The following is a 27,915-nucleotide window of genomic DNA, read 5'->3' on the forward strand; positions in this document are numbered from 1 at the left end:
GTCCGGGAACATCCCACATGCCGTGGAGCAAGTAAGGCCGTGCACCCATTCACTGTTAGTGGGATCGTAAAATGGCACAACCAAAATAGAAAACATATCACCATTCCTCAAAAAATTAAAAACAGAGCTACCATATGATCCATAAATCCCACGTGTAGGTATATATTCAAAAGAATTGAAAGCGGGCTCTCAAAGAGATATTTGTACATTCATGTTCATAGCGGCACTATTCACAATAGTCAAGAGGTGGAAGCAACCCAAATATCCGTTGATAGATGAGTAGATAATCAAAGTATGGTATATACATACAATGGAATGCTAATTTTTTGCCCTCAAACCTAAGCTCAGAGGTGTGACTTCTGAAGGTAACCCTAACCCTGGTGTCCCACCCAGGGTTCCCAGGTAGTGCTCTGTTTTGCTGGGCAAGTTCTGATGCAAGCAGGTGGAATAAATTGTTTTGTAGGATAATTTTGAATGATTCTTAATACAGACTGATCTGAATCATGTCCTTCACTAGCCAACAAGCTCTGTAGAACTCAATTTACCTCCTACATATTTTTTAGTTTGAAAAATGTTTTGGGGTGTAGATCTGGTTGTCTTTCATTTAGGTCAAAGGAGAATGGAGTGAGAAAGTGAAATGACATAAGTCTCTGTTATTTCATTTATTATTTAAGAATAAGAGCTACCATAAACTGAGCCCTTAGTTTATGCAAAGCCCCATGATTTGTGTTATGTACATTACCTTATTTAATACTCATAGCAACCTGCTGATTATTCCCATTTATAGAAGGAGAGACCGAAGCTCAAAGAGGGAAAGTAACTTTCCTAAGATTATACAACTAAAAAGTGTTAAGGAAGATAGTGAAGGCTCTTAAACACTATGCCACATAGGTTACTCTTAATTTTGCATGAAGTCTTGCATTGGAAAGGTGGTAAGTGAATGGAAGGTAGTTAATTCAGTGCTACTTATTGGACGTGGTGCAAATCCGGATGTGGCATTTGAAAGTTTGTGCGGGTGTTTTGGTGGGCATAATGATTGGGGTAACACTGCTGCCATTTACTGGGCAGGGGTCAGGATGTTAGCCATCCTGCAGTGTGTAGTACCTGACTCTGCTTTGCATAAAAGCATCGGCTTCATGGATTTAATATACACTGAATTTTCCAGGAATACAATAAATGAGGCAAGATTGTATTTTTAAAAAAAATTTTGTACTTTATCAAAGAGTGTTTACCAATTTGGGAAATTATGTCGCCAGTGGTATAACTACCTTCTCTTAGAGGTACTAGTACAACACACCCGTATTACTTTGCCTTTGTAGCTGTTGCAGACATGTAATCCTTTTTTTTTTTTAATTAATTAATTTATTTTTGGCTGCGTTGGGTCTTCATTGCTGCTCATGGGCTTCTCATTGCGGTGGCTTCTCTTGTTGCAGAGCATGGGCTCTAGGCGCGCAGGCTTCAGTAGTTGTGGCTCGCGGGCTCTAGAGCACAGGCTCAGTAGTTGTGGCCCCCAGGCTTAGTTGCTACACGGCACGTGGCATCTTCCCAGACCAGGGCTCGAACCCGTGTCCCCTGCATTGGCAGGCGGATTCTTAACCACTGTGCCACCAGGGAAGCCCCAGGCACGTAATTCTATGTTTAGGTATGAGTAAAGACTAGTATTAAAACATTTAAATGCTTGGAGAATAGCTTGGTTCTGCTACTCTGAGCTTCCCAGCCTCCTGGTGTCCCCCTTTTCCTGCAGGACCGTTCCCTGTGTCCAACCTCCCTACAGTCAGCAAGGAAAGAGTGAATGACTGTTGCATGGGAGCTTCGGGACCCTTCTCCAGCGCTACAGATTGTGCCCATGCCTGTGTTGGTGCCTGTGTCAGTGATTATCTCCCTGGGTTAAAAATATCTCTATTTCATAATGCCATCTAGTTATGGTGAAATATTTACATACAGAAAATAGATATTATTTTATTAGAATTACTTTTAGTTCTCCTCTGCATCACAATGAGGACACGTATTGTAGGACATGTTTTGATAAAAGTTATGTGTCTAGTAGGTTATGTAATTAATGAATTTCATTTAAAAATAGAAAACAGGTGTTCAAGCTATTCAGTAAAAGAAAGGGGACATTGAGTCTGAGAGTTGAGAACTACTGTGTATCAGGCTCCACTAGGTTTTTGTCCTTTGTCCTTCTTACTTCAAATTGAAATCGTTTTGCTCTTCTAAATTAAAGGTACACCTGGCCTCGTCTCAGCAGTAGAAATGAAAACATCAGTAATTTATGTTCAGTTTTTGGTCAAGTTACCGTATCTGAATAGTGTGTCCCATATTTCATTAATTCATGTGACTCGTTTCACCTAAGAATTTTGATAAACTGGTTTAGCTAATTTAAGTTTTTTACCGCAGCATAGGGATCTTATCTCACAGTTCATTTTTCATTCTTCCAATAGACTTTATGCAGTGTCAACACTGGTATGTGACTTAATTATTTGACAGCGCAAAACAAAATTATTTTTTTCTGTTGAATCGGGTTTTGGGTCCTTGCTGTAGATCAATATCATGATAACGTTTTGATATCATCAATCCAGCTATAATAAATGGAGATTTATTATATTGAAGAATCAAATTTTGAGTCACATGAACATTTATCCATTAAATTTATTTTTATTTTTGAAAGGAAGTTCCTTCTCCCTGTAGTAAATTTATTACTTTCTTTCCAGAAATGTCTAATGCAAAAGAAAGGAAACATGCTAAGAAAATGAGAAACCAGCCCACCAATGTGACTTTATCCTCTGGCTTTGTGGCTGACAGTGGTGTAAAGTACCATAATGGAGGTAGAAAACCTTTCCAGTCTCCAAAAGGTAAGATAAACATGGTGCTCTCTACACATACTTCCATTTGGATTGCTTTTGTCAGCTCCTTTTGTTAGTCATAATCTAAATGATAAAGGAGTTGAGTTAAAAATAGATACAGGTGACCCTCATTGTTTGCAAGTTTTGTATTTGCACATTCACCTAGTTGCTAAGTTTGTAACCCCAGACTTAATACTCATGGCACTTTGATGGTCATTCGCGGACATGCAAAGAGTGGGGAAAATTTTGAGTCACCTGATGTGGGTATTCCCAGTGGAGGTTCCCAGTGCCTTCCTGCTTCAGCTTCGTACAGAGATGACCAGAGGAGGGAGACTGGGACAGGGCAGTGTAGTGCAGGAAGCTCTACACTGGGACAGGGCAGTGTAGTGGAGGAAGCTCCAGCTCTCACCGGGGTTTGAACTGCGATTGCGGGGCAGCTTGAGGCAGGTCACTTAACACTTCTGAACCTCATTTTCTCTTTGTAAAAGAAAGGAAATAGAATCTACTAGGATGAGTTGTTCTTACGATTTAAGGTCATAATCTCTGTGAGATGTATGTATACATACATACATAGATACATACTTGTTTTCTCTAGGAGCAGTGGTTCAGTGTTCACTAGTTCAGTGTTGGCTGTGACTTTCTAGAACATAACTGCTGGGAATAATGAGAATTGGCTGTAGGTATTTTACAGCTGATATATTTTATCTGTACCTTAACAGTTATTATTAAATGACACTTCTATATTTCCTAAAAGAAATGCAGTGCATTCATCATATCTGCGTTTAACTTGTGTGCTGATTTTAGAACCTTGTAAAGTGATATGAAGGGGATAGCTGTTCATCAGGCAGCAACAGAAAAATGATTCAGATCCAACATTCATGCCCACTGTGCCAAGTGAGAAGCCATAGCACACATTATCTCATTTAAACCTCACAATGACAGACCTTGCAACATGTTTCATGATTATAGGGGCTTAATTATCACTGCCATGGAAATAAACAGGAAGGCTGTAAAATTCTCTACTGATCTTTCCCTGTATTCATAGAGATATTGTGTTAAAGTCAGAATGGTTTGAATGTCTAGACATTTGTATAGAGACTGCTTTTATTTCTTTCTTAGCATAGTGGCTCTCAACTTGAGTGTGCCAGAGAATTATGATTAAAGACTGCATATGCAAAATCATGTGGATTATAGTATTTAAGGGAGCTTAGGTGAAAAAGCCACATTGCACTGCTTATATGGAGAAAAGTTCCCTCTGTTATACCCAAGGTTCTTTCATGTGTCACACTGACATGATTAGCTAGTGTGCTGCCTCCTAGCTATGTGACCTTGGGCAAGTCAACTCACCTCCCTGCCTGAGATCCCTCCTCCTTAAGGGGAGGACAGTAATAGCCACTTACAGGGTGGTTGCAGGATTAAAAACCTGATCAGTTTTCACCCAACACTCTAATCCTTATCTCTGATAAAAGTGACGTTTTTTCTTTTTGTTTTCTTTTTTGAAAATGTACTAGAGCCTCATTCTGGACCTTCACGACAGCGGCAAACCAAAACGAGCCACCATTCGCTGGCTGAGTCTGATGCGAAGGAGCAGCCTTCCTCCAGGGTAACCTTTAAAAAAAAGGGAGGATGGAAAGCAGGTCCCGAGGGCACTTCTCAGGAGATTCCCAAGTATATAACCGGTAGGTGTTTGTACAGAAGCCAAGTTTGATTGTACCGGGAGCTCTCTGTTTCTCCTGCAGCCAGATTTCTAGTGCCTTCTCTCCGCCCCCGGGCCTTGGCCCCGCCTCCCTGTCTCTCTCCTCCCTTCTGTCCACATGGGTGTGTCTCACCTCCAGCCTGGACTCAGACCAGCGCTTCCCTGGGCCTGCTAGCTCTCCCTCCTTCGGGCTCCCTCCTCTCTCTTACTGTCTTCTTAGAGGTTCTGATTTGTGAACTGTTCCTTTTTGTCTTAAAGTCATCTTTGTCACCCCCTCCCCCCTTTCGAAAAAGTATAAAACGCCATCCACACTCCTCAGCATGGAATCTCCAAAGATAAAACCCAATTTAACGCACTCTGACGGCAACCAAGACCTGTAAGTACCTGTCTCCAGGCCCTGTCCAGTCTCATTTTCCAATACCCCCCTTCACCGTCACCCCTCACTACCTGGTGACCCTGTATTCCTTGCACACACCTTAAGCGTGCCTTCTGGTGTTTCTTTATGCCTTCTTGGAGGCATTCACTTAAATTTCTCCAGTGCTCTGTTTATTATTCAGAAAAAATAGTCTATTTTTCAATAAAGAAAACTGAAAATAGTTACGGTCACATATTTGTAAAAAAACAGGAAATATTAAGGAAGAAAACCCCTGGAGTCAAAATCATTTAAAATTTTGTTTTTTCTTTGTTTTCTTGTGGGATTATTACACTTAAGAATGGTTGTGGGCTTCCCTGGTGGTGCAGTGGTTGGGAGTCCGCCTGCTGATGCAGGGGACGTGGGTTCGTGCCCCGGTGCGGGAGGATCCCACGTGCCGCAGAGCGGCTGGGCCCGTGGGCCATGGCCGCTGGGCCTGCGCGTCCGGAGCCTGTGCTCCGCAATGGGAGAGGCCACAACAGTGAGAGGCTTGCATACCGCAAAAAAAAAAAAAAGAAGAAAAAAAAGAAAAAAAAAAGAATGGTTGTGATTATATTGCATGTAGCTTTCTGTTTTTTTTATTTTTTTAATAAATTTATTTATTTTATTTATTTATTTTTGGCTGCATTGGGACTTCGTTGCTGCATGCGGGCTTTCTCTAGTTGCAGTGAGCGGGGGCTACTCTTCGTTGCTTCTTATTGCGGTGGCTTCTCTTGTTGCAGACCATGGGCTCTAGGCATGTGAGCTTCAGTAGTTGTGGCACATGGGCTCAGTAGTTGTGGCGCACAGGCTCAGTAGTTGTGGTGCATGGGCATAGTTGCTCCACAGCATGTGGGATCTTCCTGGACCAGGGCTCAAACCTGTGTCCCCTGCATTGGCAGGTGGATTCTTAACCACTGTGCCAGCAGGGAAGCCCAGCTCTCTGTTTTAAAAAAACTCTTTTTTTACCGTTTTTTTTTTTTTTTTTTTTTTGCGGTACGCGGGCCCCTCACTGCCACGGCCCCTCCCGCTGCGGAGCACAGGCTCCGGTCGCGCAGGCTCCACGGCATGTGGAATCCTCCCGGACCGGGGCACGAACCCGCGTCCCCCGCATTGGCAGGCGGAATCCCAACCACTGCGCCACCAGGGAAGCCCTTTACCTTATTTTTTAACTAAATTTCTTCTGATTAGAAAAGTAAAACCGAATCCTTAGTTTCACAATCATGTAACAGAAATAACTACTATTGGTGTTAATCTATTAGGAGTTAGGGTAGTGGGTGAATTGTAAGCTCATGTGCTTCAAATCTGTTTTCTTTCTGAAACCTACCAGGAAAAGTGTCAATTCAAGATGAGTTTTTAATGACGGTGGTGTTCTCTTCGACAGCTTCTACTTTTGCGCAAGCTCGAGCTGCTGAAATCAGTGCCATGTTGAAAGCAGTGGCCCAGAAATCTTCTAATTCACTGGTTTTCCAGACACTGCCACGGCACATGAGACGAAGAGCCATGAGTCACAATGTCAAACGCCTTCCTCGACGGTTACAGGAGATTGCCCAGAAAGAGGTATAAGTGTCCCTTAATGTAAATGTTTAGGTTAGTGGTCCTTAAAGGAAGTTGAGAAGTATTAACCTAACAGAATTTATTAAAATGAAGACTAAAAAACAACATGCTCATTTTGCATATTTTTTGGTTTAATCATTATCTTCCCCGCCTCCACCTCCACTCCCCTCCAAAATTAGCAGGCTGTTGGATATTACAGTTACTTTTAGATACAGCATTTGGAACCTCTCTCTATGATGTTAAACAGTTGATGTTCCCCTGCCAGATTTAAAATGAAAATTTGACCTTCTTACCAGATAAGTAATTTTAGCTCTGCACTTTGGGGGTGTGACCAGTTGAGAGTTGGAAGGTTAAAAAACGCAGCATCAATGCCTAGTATTTGCCTTTTGTCTTTTTTTAATGTTGAAAACTTGAACTTGGATTTAATTTTTTGTTCATGTCCAGTTGTTTTTGGCTTTACCAAAATTCTTGGCTTGGACATTCTATGATTGTCTAACCACACTATGTCTTTACTAATTGATTCAGAATTTCTTTATCAAGTGCCTTCCGTGTACTGGTATTATGCTGGTGGTGAGGTTAGGGTCCATTAAGGTAAAGTCCTTATTCTTAAGGGGCCCACAAACTAATGGAAAAGAGTTTTTCCCACAGAAGTTTAGCTTAGCTATGGAAGAAGTGAAGAATGAAAACTAAACAGGAATTTTGTTCTCTCTAGATTTAATGTGAAGTCTGTTTCCTAGTGGTAACATTAAACATTTGTCTGTCAGTACCTAAGTGATATGAAATGTGCAGGTTTTCCCCACTTTTATATCTTTGGTCCTAAGTTTTGGGTTTAGTTATATTCTTAGATGTTAAAAAACAATAAAAAAAATCAACACAAAGCTAGCGTTTGATTTATTCTTTCTTGCTTTCTAATATTAATAGCCACAAATAAGTTTGAGTTACTGTGTTGAACATTTTATAAATAATCTTCCCAGTCCCCGAAGCTTGCCCAGTTAGTAAGTGATAGAACTGTGTTTCCTTCCTAGGTTTACCTTTTTCTAAAATCTTCACTCTTTCTGTTGCCTCCTCTACTTTCATTGGAGAAATCACCAAGTTAAAAAATTAAGCAAACTAATGGAGTCTGTAAGGTACTCCACTTCACCTAAAATGAGCTGTTTGAATTCCTAACATTTAACTTTGTTTTGAGATGGTTACAAACTAGGATCTGCCTGTCTTCTTGAAACTCTAGGCAGAGAAAGCGGTTCATCAGAAAAAAGAACACTCAAAAAATAAGTGCCATAAAGCTCGGCGATGTCACATAAACCGGATGCTAGAATTTAACCGGAGACAAAAGAAGAACAAATGGCTAGAAACTCACATCTGGCACGCGAAGCGGTTTCACATGGTCAAGAGGTGGGGCTACTGCCTGGGGGAGAGGCCGACAGTCAAGAGCCACAGAGCCTGCTATCGAGCCATGACGAGCCGCTGCCTCCTTCAGGTATGCTTTTCCGATTGCTTTCCCCTTTACTTTCGTTTAGACCCTTTCTGATTTAGACTTTTAGACCAGTTCATGGTATGCCAAAGCCCTATCTAAGATTATTCATTTAAAAAATAATTACTGGGCAAGAGGCATTTTGCCAGATGCTGGAGATGAAGCAGCCTAAAGTTCTTGGGGCACACTGACATTAATCAAATAATTAGCCAAATATACAGTTGTAAGGGAATACTATACGATACCGTGACCGTTCGTAACAGGAATAGGAGTGCTTCCCCATGGAAGTGATGCTTGAGCGGAGCTCTAAGGGATAAGGAAATGGCAGAGTGGGTGAAGGCAGAGGCAGCCAGATAGGAAGGAAGGATTGAAATAAATTCATTGTGAGAAAGATGAAGAGAGTGAGAGCAGGGGTAACATAGGGCGAGATTAGTTCTGGAGAATAAGTAGGAACCAGATCCTGCAGGATCTTGTCGGTCATGCTCGGGATTCATTCAGCGGTCATTCACCACCACAGATATTTGAGAACCATCTATGCTGGGAAGTTTGTTTTAAACTCTTTAAGAGGACAGTTGGTTTTAGAGCTACATAATAGTATTTATTTGGCTGTCCTGTCTTCTCCTGTGCATCCCCCCACCCCACCCCGCCCCCGGTCAGTTGCTAATTCAGCAGCTTTCTCTCTTCCAGTACGTGTTTAGAAATTTGTTCTTTGCAGAGGGCCTATCTTTCAATGGCAGGATGACCTTGGCCAACTTTTGAAAGCCGTTAGTATTAGCATCCTCTGCTACCTCTTGAGAGCAATGTAGCAGAGTAATCAATACAAGAACCTTAAAAAAATTGTGGTAAATTAGACATAACAACAACTTTGTCATTTTAACCATTTTTACGTATACAGTTCTGTGGCATTAAGTGTATTCACGTTGTGTAACTGTCATCACCATCCATCTCTAGAGCTTTTTCATCTCCGAGACCAAAGCCCTGCATCCATTAAACACTAACTCCCCATTCTTCTCTCCACCAGTTGCTGTCAGCCACCACTCTACTTTTCGTCTTTATGGATCTGACTACTCTAGGTACCTCGTATAAGCAGACTCACACAGTAAGCCAGCTCCTTTTGAGACTGGCTTATTTCACTTAGCATGATGTCTTCAAGATTAATCCATGTTGTATCATTCGTCAGTTTCCCTCTTTTTTTTTTTTTAAAATTATATTTATTTATTTATTTATTTTTGGCTGCATTGGGTCTTCCTTGCTGCACATGGGCTTTCTCTAGTTGCGGCGAGCGGGGGCCACTCTTTGTTGCGGTGCGCAGGCTTCTCATTGTGGTGGCTTCTCTTGTGGAGCACTGGCTCTAGGTGCCTGGGCTTCAGTAGTTGTGGCACACGGGCTCAGTAGTTGTGGCTCACGGGCTTAGTTGCTCTGCGGCATGTGGAATCTTCCCGGACCAGGGCTCAAACCCGTGTACCCTGCACTGCAGTTGTATTCTTAACCAGTGTGCCACCAGAGACGTCCTCCCTCATTTTTAAGGCAGAATAATATTTCATTGTATGTATATACCACATTTTGTTTATTCATTCATCTGACAGTGGTCACTTGAGCTGCTTCTACCGTTTGGCTATTGTGAGTAATGCTGCTATGAACATGGGTGTACAAATATCTCTTCAGTTCCTTGCTTCCAGTTCTTTTGGGTATATACCCAGGAGAGGAATTGCTGGATTATGTGGTAGATCTATGTTTAATTTTTTTGAGGAACCATCATACTTTTTTCCATAAAGGCTACACTATTTTGCATTCCCATCAGCAGTGCACAAGGGCTTCAGTTTCTCCATGTCCTACCAACACATGTTGTTTTCTGTTTTTTGGATAATTGCCATCCTAATGGGTGTAAAGTAAATACAAGAACCTTATAAGAGCCTTTGATTTGAAGACTCAGCAGCAGAAATCATGGGTTATAGTCAAATTCTTCATTTTGATTGTTGAGGAGCCTGGGATCCAGAGAGATGAAGTGACTTGCCTAGGGCTGCACAGCTTGTTGGTGGCCTACGTAGCAAGATAGGCCCTCCCCAGTGCTACGTCGGGAGCTGATTCCCCTGGCCTCTGCTTTTTCCACTGTACTCTGTCATCTCTCAAATTTTAAGGCAGACATATAGTTACTTCTCATTTTGGACAGAATTTTTGCTGAGGTTATCAGGTATTTTCTTTATATTTTGATTAGTCCTAAGTAATAAAAATAATAGCTAGTAATAACAAATATTTTTGAGTACTTAATTTATGTCTGTTTTAGTATTTTACATGTGTTTACTCACTTAATCCTTACAACAACAGTATGGGGTAAGTTTTACCATTATTTCCATTTTACAAATGAGAAAACTGAGACGTTGGGCAGTTTATCCCCGGCCATACAACTAATGAGTGGTGAAGTTGGGATTTGAGCCCAGGTAGTCTGGTTCCAGAGTTCCACGCTCTTAACCATTATTCTCTGCTGTCACCCAGTTGTACACACTCTGGTGGGGTTCCTCTGCCACTGACAGCTGAGAGCGGATCGCTATTGCTGGGAAGATTTCTGTGTGTGAGTGGTAGCATTGATTAATGTGAGTTTGTCAGAGCCTTACCTATGACTTTAGTTTCAGTTGCTGCGTGTACTGAAATTGCTTAAAGGAGCCATGGCGGAGGGGTTGGTTGGGGGTCAGTGAGCCTGAGTTGAACGCTAGCTTCTCCACTTACTGATGATATGGCTCTGTTCAAGTAACAGTCTCTGTCTCAGTGTCCTCATCTGTCAAATAAGATTACGATAGTACCTGGTTCATCAGGTCTTGGGAAGATTAAATGGCAGTCCATATAAGGAGTTAGCCCATTGCTAGCACTTAAGTAACCTTTCAGTATCCATTAACCATTATTATAGTTCTTTAATGTAATTGATTTTATTAGCTCAGTCTGAGCTCTCTTCATCTTACTTAAGTTGGTATGGCCTTACTCTGATTGCTCTCAGTTTTCCTTGTGCCATTGCTTAGTCAAATTTGGATATCATGGTCAAGACTGAGCAGTGGAGAAATGTGGGATAAACTGCCACGTGTGTCTTTAGGCTCAGTGTTTAGTAATCCTGAGGTCCTGAATTAGGGAACCAAAGTGAGCAAGCTTAACATAATATTGCTGAATTTATTACCGTCTTGCTTATTCTACTCTGATTTTTTTTACTTTAGTTAGGTTTTGGAGAGGGATAATCCGTTACTTAGAGGCAGTAGTTTTTACACCCTACTTCGAACTTATCTGTGAATATGGGATAAAACACATATTTTCTTTCTAAAAAGTAGGAACTGCCACTTACATTTTCAATGGAAATTCAAGTTTTTGATTGTATCTCCCTCTTTTTGCAGGATTTATCCTACTACTGTTGTTTGGAGTTGAAGGGCAAAGAGGAAGAAATACTGAAGGCACTTTCTCCAATGTGTAGCATAGACACAGGTAAACTTGTTTCAGAGCTGAGTCCCATTTTATTTTATTCTAGTTTTTATAAATTTATTTATTTTTATTTATTTTATTTTTGGCTGCGTTGGGTCTTCGTTGCTGTGTGCGGCGAGCGGGGGCTACTCTGCCTTGCAGCGCGTGGGCTTCCCATTGCGGTGGCCTCTCTTGTTGAGGAGCACAGGCTCTAGGTGCGCGGGCTTCAGTAGTTGTGGCACGTGGGCTCACTAGTTGTGGCTCTCGGGCTCTAGAGCGCAGGCTCAGTAGTTGTGGCGTATGGGCTTAGTTGCTCTGTGGCATGTGAGATCTTCCCAGACCAGGGCTCAAACCCGTGTCCCCTGCATTGGCAGGCGGATTCTTAACCACTGCGCCACCAGGGAAGCCCAGAGTCCTATTTTAGTCTTTATATATGTATTCATTTCATGAATAAGTGTCTGCTGTAAGCATTTTGGAATTTAAACACGCTTTACTGAGACAGTTCATGTTACCAATGACTATGTTCATATAAGGAAAGCTTGGGGTGGCTTTAAAGCCATTTCAAATATTGTTGAGTGTAAAGTGAGAGAACCATTATTCTGGTGGAGTGAATTTAGGCAGGAGGAAACTCAAAACTCATTAAATCATTTACTCAAATATTTACTGAGAACTTCTTGGGTGGTTTTGATCACTTCTTGATCTAAGCAGTGATCGAAACCAACACCTCATCCATCATGGAGTTAGACAATAAATAACAGTATGGCTATCAGGAACTAATAATGCAGTCTCAGCACTTGAAATCTTAGAATTCTGTTTCTGTTTATGTCAGGATTGACTTTTGCAGCAGTTCACTGTTTGTCTGGAAAGCGCCAAGGTAGTCTCATGCTTTACCGGGCAAATAAATATCCTAGAGAAATGCTGGGTCCTGTGACATTTATCTGGAAGGCTGAGAGGACCCCTGGTGACACTTCTGAGAGCAGGCACTTGTGGATATGGCTTCATCCAAGTCTTAAACAGGTATAATCCTTGACAGTATTTCCTCATCACTCTGTCACTGTATTCTTGATGACTGTTGGAAATCAGTGCTATAGAAATTTGAATAGTCTAAAAGTTTGATTGATAGCTTGGTATTTGAATATAGGGAGGATAGTTATGTGAATATTAAGTGGAGCAAATCTTGACCTGACTTTTAGTAAGCCCTAAGTAGAAGGAGAGATGAAAACCAATCTTATTAGGCAAAGGGCTTGAAATGGTGCACTGGGACTAATGCTTCCATCAGCCTGAATGGGTTCATTGGTATTCAGGTGCTTGTGAGAGCCTGTTTGATGATGAGAATCTGTTTTGAGTAATTCTGATGATTTTTTAATACTGCATTTAGCTTAGCTTTCCTTTTTTATCATACTCCCTGCTTTTATACAGTAGACTGTAAATTTTCTCCAAATTCCTCTTTAAACTAGTTTTTTAAAAAAACTGGTCAGAGTATTCATGTTGTTTTCATTAATCTTTGACATTTCAGAGTTCTTTTTCTGTTCTAAGTGCAGAGGAATCAAAAAACCTTTTTGATGATGATAAATGTAGTTTAATTTGTGAAGAATAAAAATGTACATTTTTAAAGGTAGAAAAAATAACATAAACTAAACCAACTTAAATTCGAAACGTATTTAAATTCCAGAGTTTAAAAGTAAAATGTTTAAACGTATCCTTAGGATATCTTAGAGGAAATAAAAGCAGTGTGCCAGTGTGTGGAACCCACCAAGTCGACTGTCTGCCTCCCTGATCCCCTTCTGACACCATCCCAAGAAAAAAGCCAAACTGACCTGCCCACAGAGAAAATTGGCAAGAAAAGAAAATGGAAAGATGATGAGGAAAATACTAAACCAATTAAAAAAGTCATCGGTGATGGAACTAGAGATCCACTTCAGCCGTATTCTTGGATCTCTCCAACCACAGGCATTGTAATCAGGTATGGGTTGAATTTGCTCTGAACCTACTGACCATTTTCAGTGAAGGTGTGCTCTGTTTTTGCCGGTGAAACAGACATCATATACGATGGAAGTTTCCATTTTAAGACCTTTTCTTTCTTTCAGTGATTTGACGATGGAGATGAACAGATTCCGGCTGATTGGTCCACTTTCCCACTCCATCCTAACTGAAGCACTCAAAGCTGCTTCTGTCCACACTGTAAGAGTAAACGTGCTTGTCATGTTTTATTCTGGTCACCTCCTTCTTAGCAAATTTGTGAAACCTAACAATTTGGTAACATTTTGGGCCATGGCTTATAAATGTTTGTTTCCCTACTTATGCTTATTATCAAAGACTTTTATCTTTCACTTTTCCTAGAAGAGCAAATCTAAGTGAATGGAATAAGTAAACTGACTTGTTCTTATTTAAATACAGACTGCTCCTGAGCTTCTGAGTCTTGTAGAAGGTTCTTAACTTCTCCATAGGCAGCTAACAGGGAGCCCTAAAATCCTGGAAAGTATATGCTAGTTTTTTTTGTTTGTACTTGTGTGATGCATATTTTCTGGGGCTAGTTTTAAGGGTGATGTCTAACAGGTTGAGAACAGTGTGTTGAGTGCAACACTGTCCAATAGAATGTTCTGCGAGGATGATGTTTCTTTGTGCCGTCCATTACGGAGCCACCAGCCACATGTAGCTACCGAGTTGCTGGCGTGACTGAGGAAGTGAATTGGTTCCTTTATTTAATTTTAATTAACTAACAGTTAAATTCAAACTGTTCTCTGTGGCTAGTGGCTGCCATGTTGACAGTGCAGGTCTGGAGAGTAGAGACTAGATTAGGAATCAGACACTTTGGGTTCAGATTCGGTTTGTTTTTCTGTATTTGTGCAATTAACCCTTCAGTGCCTGTGCCTCTTGCAGATTGGACACGTTGAATATGGTGATAGATCTGAACGGAGTTTGAGCTGTTAAAAGACAGATATTTAAAAAAAAAAAAAAAAAAGACGACTTCTCTCCCCCTCTTCCCTGTTTCCACAGTAGTCTCAACCACTGTTGTCTCTTTCCTGAATCCTGAAGCAGCTTCTTAACTTTCCTTCATTGCTCTCACTTTTCACTCTATTCTCCACGCAGGAGGCAAAGTGATATTTTGAAAATTTATTCACATCGTGCTACTTCCTGATTAAAAGCTTTTGGATAGCTTCTCATTGTATTTGAGATAAATTCCAAAGCCCTTAATTTGACTGGTAATCTTATACCTTCACGTCTGTCTGGCCTCATGTCTCCTCGCCTTTGGCACTATAGCCGCCCTGGCCTTCTTCCAGTTCTAGAATATGTCAGATCTCACCTCCCTTAGAGCCTGTCTGAATGTCCCACCTCTATCGCTCTTCTTGGCTAAGCCTTCCTCATTCTTTAAGTTTCAACATCTATATCATTTTCCTCTAGAATCCTTTTCTGATCCCCTAAGTTAAATTATATCCCTCCTGTTGTTTTCATCCCATCTTGCACATTTCCTCTATTTACGTCTAGATTTGTTTGCATATTTGTTCGATGTTCGTGTCTTCTAAGAGTCTGAGCTTCGTGATGGCGAGGACAGAGCAGTCCCATTCTTTACTCTGTCCCCTGGGCTTAGCACAGTGCCTGGTGCAGAGTTGTTACTCCATGCTAGCTCATAAGTTGCAGAGGGAGGGTTTGAACCTAGGAAGTTTGGTTCCAGGGCCTGTACTTTGAACCACTAGTTTGTGCCACCTGAGTTTGTGTGGGGTAATGGGCACATGTATTACAGGTTGGAATCTGTAGGGGCACATCCTACTTCAGTGAACTTTGGTATGAATCATAGCTGTACGTTCTCTTCCTGGGCATGCTTATGGTACTTGAAGTGCTGTTTGAAACCTTTCCCAATTCCTAGTTCTGTTCAGAAAAAAGGCAAGTAAAATACTTGTGTAACTTCCTTGAAATTTCTAGAAATACTATAGTAGTAATAAATCCTTTTGCTGAAGATTTCTTCAAATGGTATTGGTTTGGTTTTTCTTTGGCGAGGAAAATTTTATTGCTTCATTCTGTGGTGATGAAGTTGGTAGAGTGGGAGAAGAACACGGCATCTCTTGTTGGCACTGTGCTACAGAGACCACGGGTGTGCAGTCAGTTAGGTAGGTAGTCTCTCAGAAAACCACGAATGTTTTTCTTAGTTTGTGAAATCTTGAGAGAAGTATAGTCCTGTGTCCTTGTCTGTAATTAGAAGGATCATTAGTCTGATGTGACAGTTTCCCTGGTTCCCCTCACAAAAGATTCATTCCCACAAACAGGGAAAAAAGGATGGGGCCAATAGCACAATGATTTTCACCAAAATTATTAAGTCTGATCCATTATTTGTCTGGTGAACAGGAGTTGTTGTTTTCCAGGAGGGAGAGGACACAGAGAAGACACCTCACTGTTGGTGGATTGAAACCTGCAGGAATCCTGATAGCGTTTCCCTTCATCACAGACAGGAAACCATCTTTGAATTGTTGGGAGGTATAACAGGGGGGATACTGGGTTGTACTGGGGAAGAAGGGAAGGTGGGAAATGGGTTAAAAGAGCATCTTGCAGTTGAGCTACCTAAATGTAGTGTGCTTTTTAACTTGTAACTGTTTGTTAAAATACAGCAAGAAAGCACAAATGAGGTGTTAGTATTCTAAATAATTGGCATTCCATTGCTATAGATAAATGCGTGTGCCAGCTACTAAACTAAAATCTTACTTACCTTCACATGATTGCATTTGTGTGTGAAGCTCCTGTAGTTATTGATACGAACATACATGCTCATGTAGTAAAATAACCTGTTATGTTAATTTAATGCTTTTTGTAAGAAACTTCACTCTTTAGGAACGTTAATTTATTCTCTGAAAGTATCTTCGGGGAAAAAAAGGGGAATACGTGTCTTTACATAATTAGCCCAAGGTGAAAGTTTCATTAGAGAAATTTGAAAATAAAAGCAAATATATATGTATTTGTGAATAACTTTTTGTTTGCTTTTTGTTTTGTTTTGTTTTTTTGCTAAAGGAATAACATCACCAGCAGAAATTCCAGCAGGTACTGTTCTGGGACTGACAGTTGGTGATCCACGAATAAATTTGCCTCAAAAGAGGTCCAGAGTTTTGCCCAATCCAGAAAAATGCCAAGGTAAAGTTCCTGAGACAACCTGGTTTTCCTTACTATTTAGAGCAGTCAGTCCCATTAGAAGAGTTCTGCCTGTGACACTTCTGCAGTAACTTTATCTGTAGAAGAATTAGGGCAGTCTTTACCTGCCTACCTTTCAAGGTGATTATGATCAAAGGAGATGTGTATGAGGAAGTATCTTTTAGCTGTAAACATGTAGCCTGATCATTATGTTCATTTTTTCCCCTGAGTTCTCTATTTTTAGTATCTAAGTAAAACCTGTCTCTGCAAACTTGGTTCTCTGAAAATGCCTGGCTTTGCAGAATTTTAATTGTGAGGAAGGGATCTGCACCCGCAGCTGGTCTTGTGCTCTTTGGAAGCCTCTGTCTGACCATACAGATGATCCAGGTTCGAATCCTGGCAAGGCCATCCCAGGTGCTGAAGGGTAAGACGTCTTGGTGTAGACTCAGTAGAGTGGCCTGCAGGAGTTCTTTGGGGTGACACGGTGGGGGATGGGTAGGGGCTGGCTAAAATTTTAGTCTAAAATTGCGATTTGCTGCAATTGTGATCCTGTCTCGTATTTACTGTCATTTAAACACGGTTAATTGGAAGAATGATTAAAATCAGCTTATGAATTTTTGGAGAAAGGATACAGGTGTGTGTAGAAACAACTTCAGAATTTTTTTTTTACCTTCACATGTAGTTAGATAGCTTATTAAGGGGGCAATAAAGTACTCTGCCAGAACTTCACATGAAAGGTGGATTGGATGAGGGAGGAGTTTAAGATATATAGGTAAGTTAGTTAATTACGGAGCCTGACACTTTAATCAATTCATTGTTGCCTCTTTCTTTTTTAATAGCAATATGGTCTGGAACAACCATAAAAGTTAACAGCGTCTACTACACCAATAAATGTTTACTGTCGTAATCATCTCAAAACTGTAGTTAAACTCTGCTTAGTTTCTCTTGCTGCCTCAAACCCTTTTTTGGAATAAGGCAGTATTCAATTCTTCCTAAGCCTTTTGTCTTAATATAAATCAGTTCAAGGAAAATTAAAGTCTATCTTGAAAAACATGATTTAGTTTCTACTATTAAAGCTTACCGTCTTATGTCATTGTGTTTTTTAATAATCAAAGTATAATTGATTTACAATATTATATTAGTTTCAAGTGTATAACATAGTGGTTCAATATTTTTATACATTACCAAGTGATCAGGATAAGTCTAGCTACCATCTGTCATCATACAAAGTTATTTCAATATCACTGACCATATTCCCCATGCTGTACATTACATCCCCATGACTTACTTATTTTATAACTGGAAGTTTGTATCTCTTAATCTCCCTCATCTATTTCACTTATCCCCCCCACCCCCCACGTCTCCCCTCTCACAGCCTCCAGTTTGTTCTCTGTATCTAGGACTCTGTTTCTGTTTTGTTATGTTTGTTCATTTGTTTTGTCTTTTAGATTCCGCATATTAGTGATATCATGTGCTATTTGTCTTTCTCTGAGTTATTTCACTTAGTGTAATATCCTCCAAGTCCATCCATGTTGCTGGAAATGACAAAGTGTCATTCTTTTTACGTAGTATTCCATTGTATATATACCACATATTCTTTATCCATTCATCTGTTGATGGACACTTCCATACCTCGGCTGTTATAAATAATGTTGCAGTGAACATAGGGGTGCATGTATCTTTTCGAATTAGTGTTTTCATTTTCTTTGGAAATATACCCAGAATTGGAATTGCTGGAGTGTATGGTAGTTCTATTTTTAGTTTTTTGAGGAACCTCTATTCTGTTTTCCACAGTGGCTGCACCCATTTACATTCCCACCAGCAGTGTATGAGGGCTCCCTTTTCTCCACATCCTCACCAGATCTGTGTCCCCAGGAGGACTCCCAATTGCCTTCTGCCTCTCTGGGAAACTCTCGAAGATCAACAAGTGGCCCTTTTCAAATTACTGCCTCTGTGCTGGGACTTGGAACATGTAGATTTTACGTGTACCCTTTAAGAGTGGAGTCTGTGTTTCCTGTAGCCCTCCAGCTCTCCTGTTCTCAAGCCCAGCTGGCCTTCAAAGCCAGACGTTGTACAGGCTCATCCTCTCTATGCAGCACCCCCAGGCTGGGGTACCTGATGAGGAGCTCGGTCCCCCTGCTCCCTCGGGGAAACTCTGCAATTATGATTCTCCTCCTGTTTGTGGGTCGCCTACCCAGGGGTGTGTATCTTGACTCTACCATGTCTCCACCTCTCCTGTCTGGTTCCTTCTTTATTATCTTTAGTGGTGGAGAGCCTGTTCTGCTAGTCTTCAAGACGTTCTAATAGATACTTGCTCTGTAAACAGTTGTAATTTTGGTGTGCCCATGTGAGGAGGTATGTTCAGGGTCTTACTTCACCATCGTGGCCACCAATCCTATTGTTGTATTTTATTAAAACCTGTTTTAAGTAATTTCTTTGAAGAAGTATCGGCATGTGAGCTATATAAAAAAGTAAACTTTTTAAGGATTTAGTATTACACAAATATTATTAACAAATGTAACATACCATCTGGGATGACAATTCAAAACTAATTTTAGAAATATACCTTGATGAGCTGGATCAATTAATAAAAGGTGAATCCTTAGAAGAATTTTAAGGTCATGATGGTCTTAATTCTCTGACATAACTTCCAGTCTGTCTTTCCATATCTGAAGTCATTCTTTGTTTTGACTTGGACAAAACAGATCAATTCTGGTGCTACTTAAACCATAGGAAGGGTTTGCCTGACTTGCATAACATAAACAGTTTATCTTCTTATGTGTGCTGGGAATTATAGAGAGCTTGGAAAAGAGAAGATACAGCAGTATGATACTGTGAGGTAATAAGGAATACATGTTTTGGTGTTTGTCCATGGTTCCTGGCACCTTGCTTCTAAAACTCTTGTAATTTCCTAAGTGACAAGAGCCTTAAAGGCTAAAAGGAGAGCCTTTTCTTATTCCTAACAAGCCCCTTTCAACCACACCTGAGTTTATGTTAATGAGGTGTCTTTTGGTAAAGCCCCTAAGGCTGGGGGCTGGTTGCCAGGGGAACCAACCAAAATGTTGGAACTTTCAGGCGCCACCCCTTCTCTCCCTGAGAAGGGAGAGGGGCTGGAGATTAAGCTTAATCGCTAATGGCCAATCAATCATACCTACCTGCTGAAACCTCCATAAAAATCCTAGAGTGGAGTTTGGAGAGTTTCCTGTTTGCTGAACCCTTGGAGGTGCTGGGTGGTGGGGTGCCCAGAGAGGGCATGGAAGTGCCACACCCCTTCCCCTTTACCTTGCCCTGTGCATCTCTTGCATCTGGTTTCAGAGCTGTATCCTTCTATTAAAAAAATCACCCAGTAATGTAGTAAGTGAACTGTTTTCCTGAGTTCTGGGAGCCATTCTAGCAAACTATTGGACTTGGCCAATTTATTGCCAGTTGGTCAGGACTTAAAATTGGCGTCTGAAGTGGGAGCTGTCTGTGGGACTGAGCCCTTAACCTGTGGGATCTGATGCTATCTCTAGGTAGGTAGCGTCAGGATTGAGTTAAATTGTAGGACACTCAGCTGGTGTCAGAGAATTGTTTGCTGTGGGAAAAACAACCATACACTTGAGCGTCAGAAACATTGAGAGTAGAATAGAGTACAGAAATGGAAATGGTTTTCTCTTTCAGTGAAGACCCTGAGGGGATGATGCGTATCCTCAGGTGCTTTGAAAAAGTTTACTTGATCATTTCTTTCTTTTTCTTTTTTAAATAAATTTATTTTCATTTATTTATTTATTTATTTATGGCTGCGTTGGGTCTTTGTTGCTACACGCGGGCTTTCTCTAGTTGTGGCGAGCGGGGCGGCGGCTACTCTTCGTTGCGTTGTACGGGCTTCTCATTGCAGTGGCTTCTCTTGTTGTGGAGTACGGGCTCTAGGTGCCCGGGCTTCAGTAGTTGTGGCACGCGGGCTCAGTAGTTGTGGCTCGTGGGCTCTAGAGCAGAGGCTCTGTAGTTGTGGTGCACGGGCTTAGTTGCTCTGCGGCATGTGGGATCTTCCCGGACCAGGGATCGAACCCATGGCCCCTGCATTGGCAGGCGGATTCTTAACCACTGCGCCACCAGGGAAGTCCTATCATTCATTTCTTGAGTTTGATAAATATTAACAATATGTTTTTGCGAATCTTTTCAACTTCATTAACACAGCATTTCACTGTGTAAAGAACTGGCTTTCTGGGTGAAATTTAAAAATACAAGTTCTGCTCTACTATCTGTTCTTTTAGTATTTGCTCTCCTTAACATCTGGTTTGCTTTGTTAGATTATTTTAACTAGTCTTTGTCTTCCAGAGATGAATTTGCTTTAGAAAATACTGACCTTACATTGTGCTCATGGGCTCCTTTTAGTCTTTCTCTTTATACCCTCTCTATTACCGTGTACCCCAAACAGTTGACTTTCTCAAGTTCCCAGTTATTGGTCATTATTGCCATGACTTCTCAGTTTCTGCTCTTGGGAGAAAAAATATCTGATAGCTTCAGCTGGGCCTTTTTAACTGTTCTGCAAATTTAATTTAAAATAGAGTGAATTTGAAGGCTGTAACTTTGGTTCATTTGAATCCCAAATGATTAAACCTTTTATTCATTTCCCTTGCTTCTCTAAGAAACACTTAAGGAAATTTTAAAATCTGGTAATCTTCAAATACATTTAAGAAAGGAGAAGATAAGCTATTCAACCTTTAAGTCACAATTCTGGAGTTATGTAGTCAATTAGCTTTGGTCCGAGATGAAAGAGAATGTGCTTTATGTGAGGCTTGGGGGAAGGACTTAGAATTACGCACGGAATTGACAGTCATTCTGGGTCAGCTGATAATATTTTTTTCTCAGTAGTGAAGACTGTTGACTTAAAAGGCCTCCTTTGCCTTCAGACATACTCTGCTTTGGCATTATAGTATCACACAGAATAGTTTCACTATCCTAAGTCAGCTGTGCTCTCTCTTTTCATCCCTTTCTCGCTGCTTCCAACCCCTGATCCTTCAACAGTCACTATGGTTTTGCCTTTTCCAGAATGTCACATAGTTGGAATCATACAGTATGTAGCCTTTTCAGACTGGTTTCTTTCACATAGTAATATGCTTTTAAGGTTCTTTCTTGTCTTTTCATGGCTTGATAGCTCATTTATTTTATTTATTTATTTATTTATTTATTTATTTATTTATATCTTTATTGGAGTATAATTGCTTTACAATGGTGTGTTAGTTTCTGCTTTATAACAAAGTGACTCAGTTATACATATACATATGTTCCCATATCTCTTCCCTCTTGGGTCTCCCTCCCTCCCACCCTCCTTATCCCACCCCTCTAGGTGGTCACAAAGCACCGAGCTGATCTCCCTGTGCTATGCGGCTGCTTCCCACTAGCTATCTGTTTTACGTTTGGTAGTGTATATGTCCATGCCACTCTATCACTTTGTCCCAGCTTACCCTTCCCCCTCCCCATATCCTCAAGTCCATTCTCTAGTAGGTCTGTGTCTTTATTCCCGTCTTACCCATAGGTTCTTCATGACATTTTTTTTTTCTGTAGATTCCATATATATGTGTTAGCATACGGTATTTGTCTTTCTCTTTCTGACTTCACTCTGTATGACAGACTCTAGGTCTGTCATTACAAATAGCTCAATTTTGTTTCTTTTTATGGTTGAGTAATATTCCATTGTATATATGTGCCACATCTTCTTTATCCATTCGTCTGTTGATGGACACTTAGGTTGTTTCCATCTCTGGGCTATTGTAAATAGAGCTGCAATGAACATTTTGGTACATGACTCTTTGAATTATGGTTTTCTCAGGGCATATGCCCAGTAGTGGGATTGCTGGGTCATATGGTAGTTCTATTTGTAGTTTTTTAAGGAACCTCCATACTGTTCTCCATAGTGGCTGTACCAATTCACATTCCCACCAACAGTGCAAGAGTGTTCCCTTTTCTCCACACCCTCTCCAGCATTTATTGTTTCTAGATTTTTTGATGATGGCCATTCTGACTGGTGTGAGATGATATCTCATTGTAGTTTTGATTTGCATTTCTCTAATGATTAATGATGTTGAGCATCCTTTCATGTGTTTGTTGGCAATCTGTATATCTTCTTTGGAGAAATGTCTGTTTAGGTCTTCTGCCCATTTTTGGGTTAGGTTGTTTGATAGCTCATTTCTTTTTAGTGCTGAATAATATTCCATTGTCTGGATGTACCATCTACTTTGTTTCATCTTTTTACTTATTATTTTTTAGAATATTTGAAGATGAAGTTGTGCTTTCCTATGCCTTTACACCCTAAGTATTAGCCATCTCTTTTGTCTGCGGCCAAATCTGAATAAAATCCCAGCTCTGTCACTCAGGTCTATGGCAACACTCCACAGGAAAGACTTCTCGGCAGACAGCTGTTTGATGGGGTTTTTTTGCTCCTAGACAGGCCGTGTGAATTTTTACAGCACACGCCTTGTCACTTGAGATGCTGCTGGTTATTCTCTCCAGCTGCACTAGAAGCAGTTGCTGCTTTTAAGGAGCTTTCATCTCAGATCTTTTCACCAGTTAAGTTTTTCTAACTTGTTTATCCCTGACATCTGTCACATTACGGCCAAGTCACTTCCAACTTACTTTTTTCAGCCATCAGACCCATGCAGGTTGAGTGACCTTTCTATGTTGGCATTTTAGGACCTTAGCCTAAACTCATGAATTGTCTGACTTTTTACTTTTAATTCTTCAGTCCAACAAAGTAAGATTTGAAAGATTTTTTTCCCTCTAATGTTTAAGTAAATTGCATGTAGGAAGTCTCTTCTATCAATATATATGTTTATAACTGAAAAAATTCCTCCTCCTTTCCCACTAGAGTACTTTTTGGCATGGTGTAGCTCGTTTAAAGGGATGAAACAACATATTTCACAACAAATATATTCGTTTTAAAGGACTGAGAAAAATACGTTTTACAGAAAGGAATACATTCAATTCAATAAAAAAGGGTAATCAGAGACTTGAAGTAATAGGACAGAAGAAAAGGATGGTATCTGTTGGCTCAAGACCATTGGGTCAGGGATGATATAAAGAGCCCTGAAGCCAATAGTTAAAATATGATTTGTGCTGTCAAGAGCATATAATCAAGAAATGGTTCGCCTCTGCAGTGATGCCTAGAACGTGATTATCTTAAATGTGGAATCAGGCAGATATTTAGAGGCAATTTAATGTAATGTTTGCATCTTACAGACTAAAAATAAATGTCAAAGAAATAAGTTTAGGAGCCTTTGCTGTTTCACAGATTGTGAAACCAACTGTAAGAATAACAATTTCTACTCAAGTAAATAAATTCCTCTAGAGAAGTTAGGCTTCTAGGGGAGCCTATAGAATAGTTTCTTGTAAGAAAAGGTCACCTGGCTTTGTTTAGAAGTTGACCTCACTGATCTAAGGAATGTGGTTTAAGGCTATTTCTTTTCCCTCTTAGATAATGAGAAAGTTAGACAGCTGCTTCTGGAGGGTGTGCCTGTGGAGTGTTCGCATAGCTTTCTTTGGAACCAAGATATCTGTAAGAGTGTCACAGAGAATAAAATCTCGGATCAGGTAACTAATGGTAAAGTCGTGAAAACAGGCTGAAATTCATCACTCTAGAGACCATGAACGTTTTTTCATATTTAATAGAATCCCATAGACTTCCTTTTATTTGCAATTTTTGGATCCCTTACGATATATACAATGCTATTTTCCGTTCTTAGAGAAGAATAATCTCTAGAAAAGGTTAATACAAAGACTTTTTCTTAAAATGATAATCTTATGGTTTAATTTGTTTTTCTTTTACTATTTTTCCCCTTAAATGTTCTCTGTCATTAATTTCACCATGATTGAGCTCCTGTCAGCACCAGGTATTGTATTAGATAATGGGGTAGATGACTAGGATTAGGTTGAAGAAGTACAGAGTACAAAGGAAGCCCAAAGAAGGGGTACTGAGCCCGGACTAGGGAAACTGGGGAAAGCTTCCTGGGTGGAGGAGCTGGTATTTGAGCTAACTCTTAGGTGTGTGGTGAGAATTAACCAGGCTTCTTGGCGGCCAGGGGCCAGGAGCCAAGGCTACAGTGGAGAAAGGATTGTTGGAGTTGAGAATGAGCGCAAGGGCCCAGGCCAAAAACAGGATGGCATGTTCAGGAATCTCCAAGTAGATCAGTATCTTGGAGTTAAGGGTGGGGTAGGAGATGGAACTGAGGAGATAAAAAGGGGCTATAGCATAAAAGACCTTGAGGCATTTTTGGATTTGGACTGAAGATGCAGGGGCCATTGAAGATTTTAAGTTGGGCCATGACGTGATCAGATTTCAGTCTGGGAGTGCTACGGAGACTAGAGACGGGGAGACTAGAGACGGGGATAAGGGGCGGAAGAGCTGGAGAGAGGGCTTGTGGTTGGATGGCTTAGAAGAGACCCTTGAAGTAGTCCAGATGGCATGATGGGGGCCTGAAGTGTGGCAGTATGCCTGGAGTGGAGGGGCTGGGGTTTAATACATATACCTGGAAGGTAAAACTGCCTAGACTCAGTGGTTGATTGGAAGATGGGAAGTGAGAAAGGAGGAGGCCTGTGGGTTAGGTCCTAATGGTCTAGCTTGGTTTTAGGAGCTCAGCTAAAAGAGAGGCAGAGCCAGGTCTGACTTGTCACTGCTGTCTTCCCAAGTTCTAGCTAAGTGCCTGGCATATAACAGGTGCTTAGGAAATATTTGAATGAACAAGTAAATGAATGAAGACTAAACATTTGAAAGGATGAACGAAGAGCTAATGAACTGTGAGAATTGTATGTCATCCAGCCAGCCGGGGCACACAGGAGGAGAGTGACGCAGCGGGGAAGATGAGTTTAGTCTCAGATAAACTGAGGGGCCTCAGGACGTCCCAGGAGCAGATGTCCAGGAGACGGGTTTCTATCCCAGGAGGAAAAGTTGGGACTAAAGAGATAGACATTTTGGAATTCCCAATATGTAGAAGGTAGTGGAAACTTGACCAAAGGTAAAAAAAGGAGACTCGGGACTTGGTCATGCATGAAGGGCATTCGTGAGTTAGACTTTGTAGCGTGGAGGTGGTCTCCCGTGTAGTCTTCTCAATTGAGCGTCAGGCCTGTCTCCACCTGGCAAGACTGCAAGGATGTTGTTATCCACTCCCTGCAGTCCACTTAATAGATCATTTATAGCATCTTCTCTTTTAAGACCTGCTGAGAAATTTTCTTAAAAGCTGGAGTATTTTCCCACGTGCCCCTCCTTGAGAAGTTCTTGTTTATAGCCCTTTTACTTCATGACCACCAATCTTAACCAAAATAAATGTAGGGACAGAGTATCACAATGTAAGATTAATCCTGATAGATAAGGAATTAGCAGAATGAATGTATATTATTTTATTACTTTGAATCACTTAGTATCTTCTAATTTAAGACAATTTGGCATTTTCTACCAAAGCACTTGTATAGAGGAAAATCATCCTGGGAGAAATACCTTGTACTTAAAATGGCTCACATTTATTTATTGAGAACACCTTTTTCTTGCTTTTTAAAAGAGCATTGAACTTTGTAAAGCTGCTTATAGGGAGACCCAGTAGGATCTCCCGGAAGACTAGGGTTGTTTGTCTTGAATTATTTTCTTCCACTTCAGGATTTAAACCGGAAGAGGAGTGAATTGCTGGTGCCCGGGTCACAGCTTTTTTTAGGTCCCCATGAATCCAAGGTTCCTATACTTTTGATTCAACAGCCAGGAAAAGTGACTGGTGATGACCAGCGAGGCTGGGGAAGTGGCTGGGATGTCCTCCTCCCAAAGGGCTGGGGCATGGCTTTCTGGATTCCATTTGTAAGTTACTCTTCGATTCTGACCAACAGTTACAACATTTAAAATACATTCCTAGTGAATGCCAAGCACTGAAAATGTTCCTGACTTTACGCACGACCTAGAAATTGAGTGCTAGTTTTCTGCCCTTTGAGCTATAATCCTGGATATAAGATACTTCATAGAGTCCCTGGAGCCCGGTTTTCATTACTAAGAGTTGTGCTGACATTTTTTGAATTTTTGAGGTTTTAAAAGTGGCCTGATTTTTGAATAATAGTGGCAACAAAATGTTGAGGTTTCTTTACTTGAAATTTGTTACAGTTTAAAAGCCAAAAGACTTCGTTTTTATAGACGTATAGAATACAGTTTTTTTTTACGTGCTGTTCCATTTATTCCTCTTTTATTAACTGCAGCGAAAAATTTTATTAAAAATCTAATGTGTGTTTTTTTTTTCCTGGTTAAATAATTACTTTGAGCTAGAAAGCATAAAGGACATGACATGTAAGACCGTTAGATTCAGGCAGATAATTAATTTTAGTGATTATGCGTAGTGCAAAGGACATTCAGTTAATCATTTAGGAGTGGGAATATTTTTAAATCTAACTTTAAAATTATGAACTGTTTTAAGCATACAGAAGGTATACCTGTGTACCTTTCACCCGCCATCCAGCTTAAGAAATAAGACATTACAGGTTCATTGGAAGCGCTCTGTGTATCCCTCTCCAATCCCATTTCCCTCTCTCCTTCTAAAGGAATCACGAGTCCTATTTTTGGTGTTTGTCACTATCATGCATGTTTTTATAGCTTTATTAAGTGTGTGTGTATATCCTAAAATAAAATAGCTATATTTGACATGTTTTTAAACTTTATTCCTTGTATAAATGCTTTTGCAACTTGCAGTATTCACTCAACATTGAGATTTTTCCATGTTGATTGGTGAAGCTCTATTTCGTTCATTTTTACTATTGTATGGTAACCCATCGTGGGGTAGTTCCCCAGTGTATTTATCCATTCTATTTTTGATGGGTATTTAGGTTTCCCATTTTTCTCCATACAAAGAATTTAGCAGTTTCACTTTAAGTTGGTATAGTGACAGGATCTTTCTGGCGTTTCTTTTAGATCTATCGAGGTGCAAGAGTTGGAGGATTAAAAGAGACTGTAGTGCATTCTCAGTATAAAAGGTCACCTAATGTCCCAGGTGATTTCCCAGACTGCCCTGCTGGGATTCTCTTTGCTGAAGAGCAAGCTAAGAATCTTCTTGAAAAGTACAAAAGGTAAGAAACTGGCTTCTCTAGTTTGATGTCTTTTTTTTTTTTTAATAAATTTATTTATTTTTTGCTGCGTTGGGTCTTCATTGCTGAGTGTGGGCTTTGTCTAGTTGCGGCGAGCAGGGGCTGCTCTTCGTTGAGGTGCGCAGTCTTCTTATTGCGGTGGCTTCTCTTGTTGCAGAGCATGGGCTCTAGGCACGCGGGCTTCAGTAGTTGTGGCACGCGGGCTTCAGTAGTTGTGGCTCATGGGCTCTAGAGAGCAGGCTCAGTAGTTGTGGCGCACGGGCTTAGTTGCTCCGCAGCATGTGGGATCTTCCTGGACCAGGGCTCGAACCCGTGTCCC

The 27,915-nt window shown here is 40.7% G+C and overlaps 1 protein-coding gene across 3 annotated transcripts in view; it reads left to right on the forward strand.

The window, feature by feature from the left end:
* The window catches only part of POP1 (POP1 homolog, ribonuclease P/MRP subunit), a 37,385-nt gene that overhangs the window by 1,539 nt on the left and 7,931 nt on the right, over positions 1–27,915 (forward strand). For 2 of the 3 annotated variants that reach the window (XM_019925079.3, XM_073794617.1), the window contains exons 2-14: positions 2,712–2,852; positions 4,355–4,522; positions 6,315–6,490; positions 7,716–7,964; positions 11,333–11,420; positions 12,226–12,413; positions 13,103–13,359; positions 13,484–13,577; positions 15,755–15,866; positions 16,395–16,514; positions 23,965–24,080; positions 26,137–26,328; positions 27,424–27,578. In XM_019925079.3, the coding sequence (XP_019780638.2) occupies positions 2,714–2,852; positions 4,355–4,522; positions 6,315–6,490; positions 7,716–7,964; positions 11,333–11,420; positions 12,226–12,413; positions 13,103–13,359; positions 13,484–13,577; positions 15,755–15,866; positions 16,395–16,514; positions 23,965–24,080; positions 26,137–26,328; positions 27,424–27,578 (2,054 nt within the window). In that variant the 5' untranslated portion in view covers positions 2,712–2,713. The remainder of the gene's footprint in view (positions 1–2,711; positions 2,853–4,354; positions 4,523–6,314; positions 6,491–7,715; positions 7,965–11,332; positions 11,421–12,225; positions 12,414–13,102; positions 13,360–13,483; positions 13,578–15,754; positions 15,867–16,394; positions 16,515–23,964; positions 24,081–26,136; positions 26,329–27,423; positions 27,579–27,915) is intronic. The other variant, XM_019925080.3, reaches the window with a different exon arrangement.

The sequence above is a fragment of the Tursiops truncatus genome, chromosome 17 (assembly GCF_011762595.2).
Source record: "Tursiops truncatus isolate mTurTru1 chromosome 17, mTurTru1.mat.Y, whole genome shotgun sequence".
Classification (NCBI taxonomy): Eukaryota; Metazoa; Chordata; class Mammalia; order Artiodactyla; family Delphinidae; genus Tursiops; species Tursiops truncatus.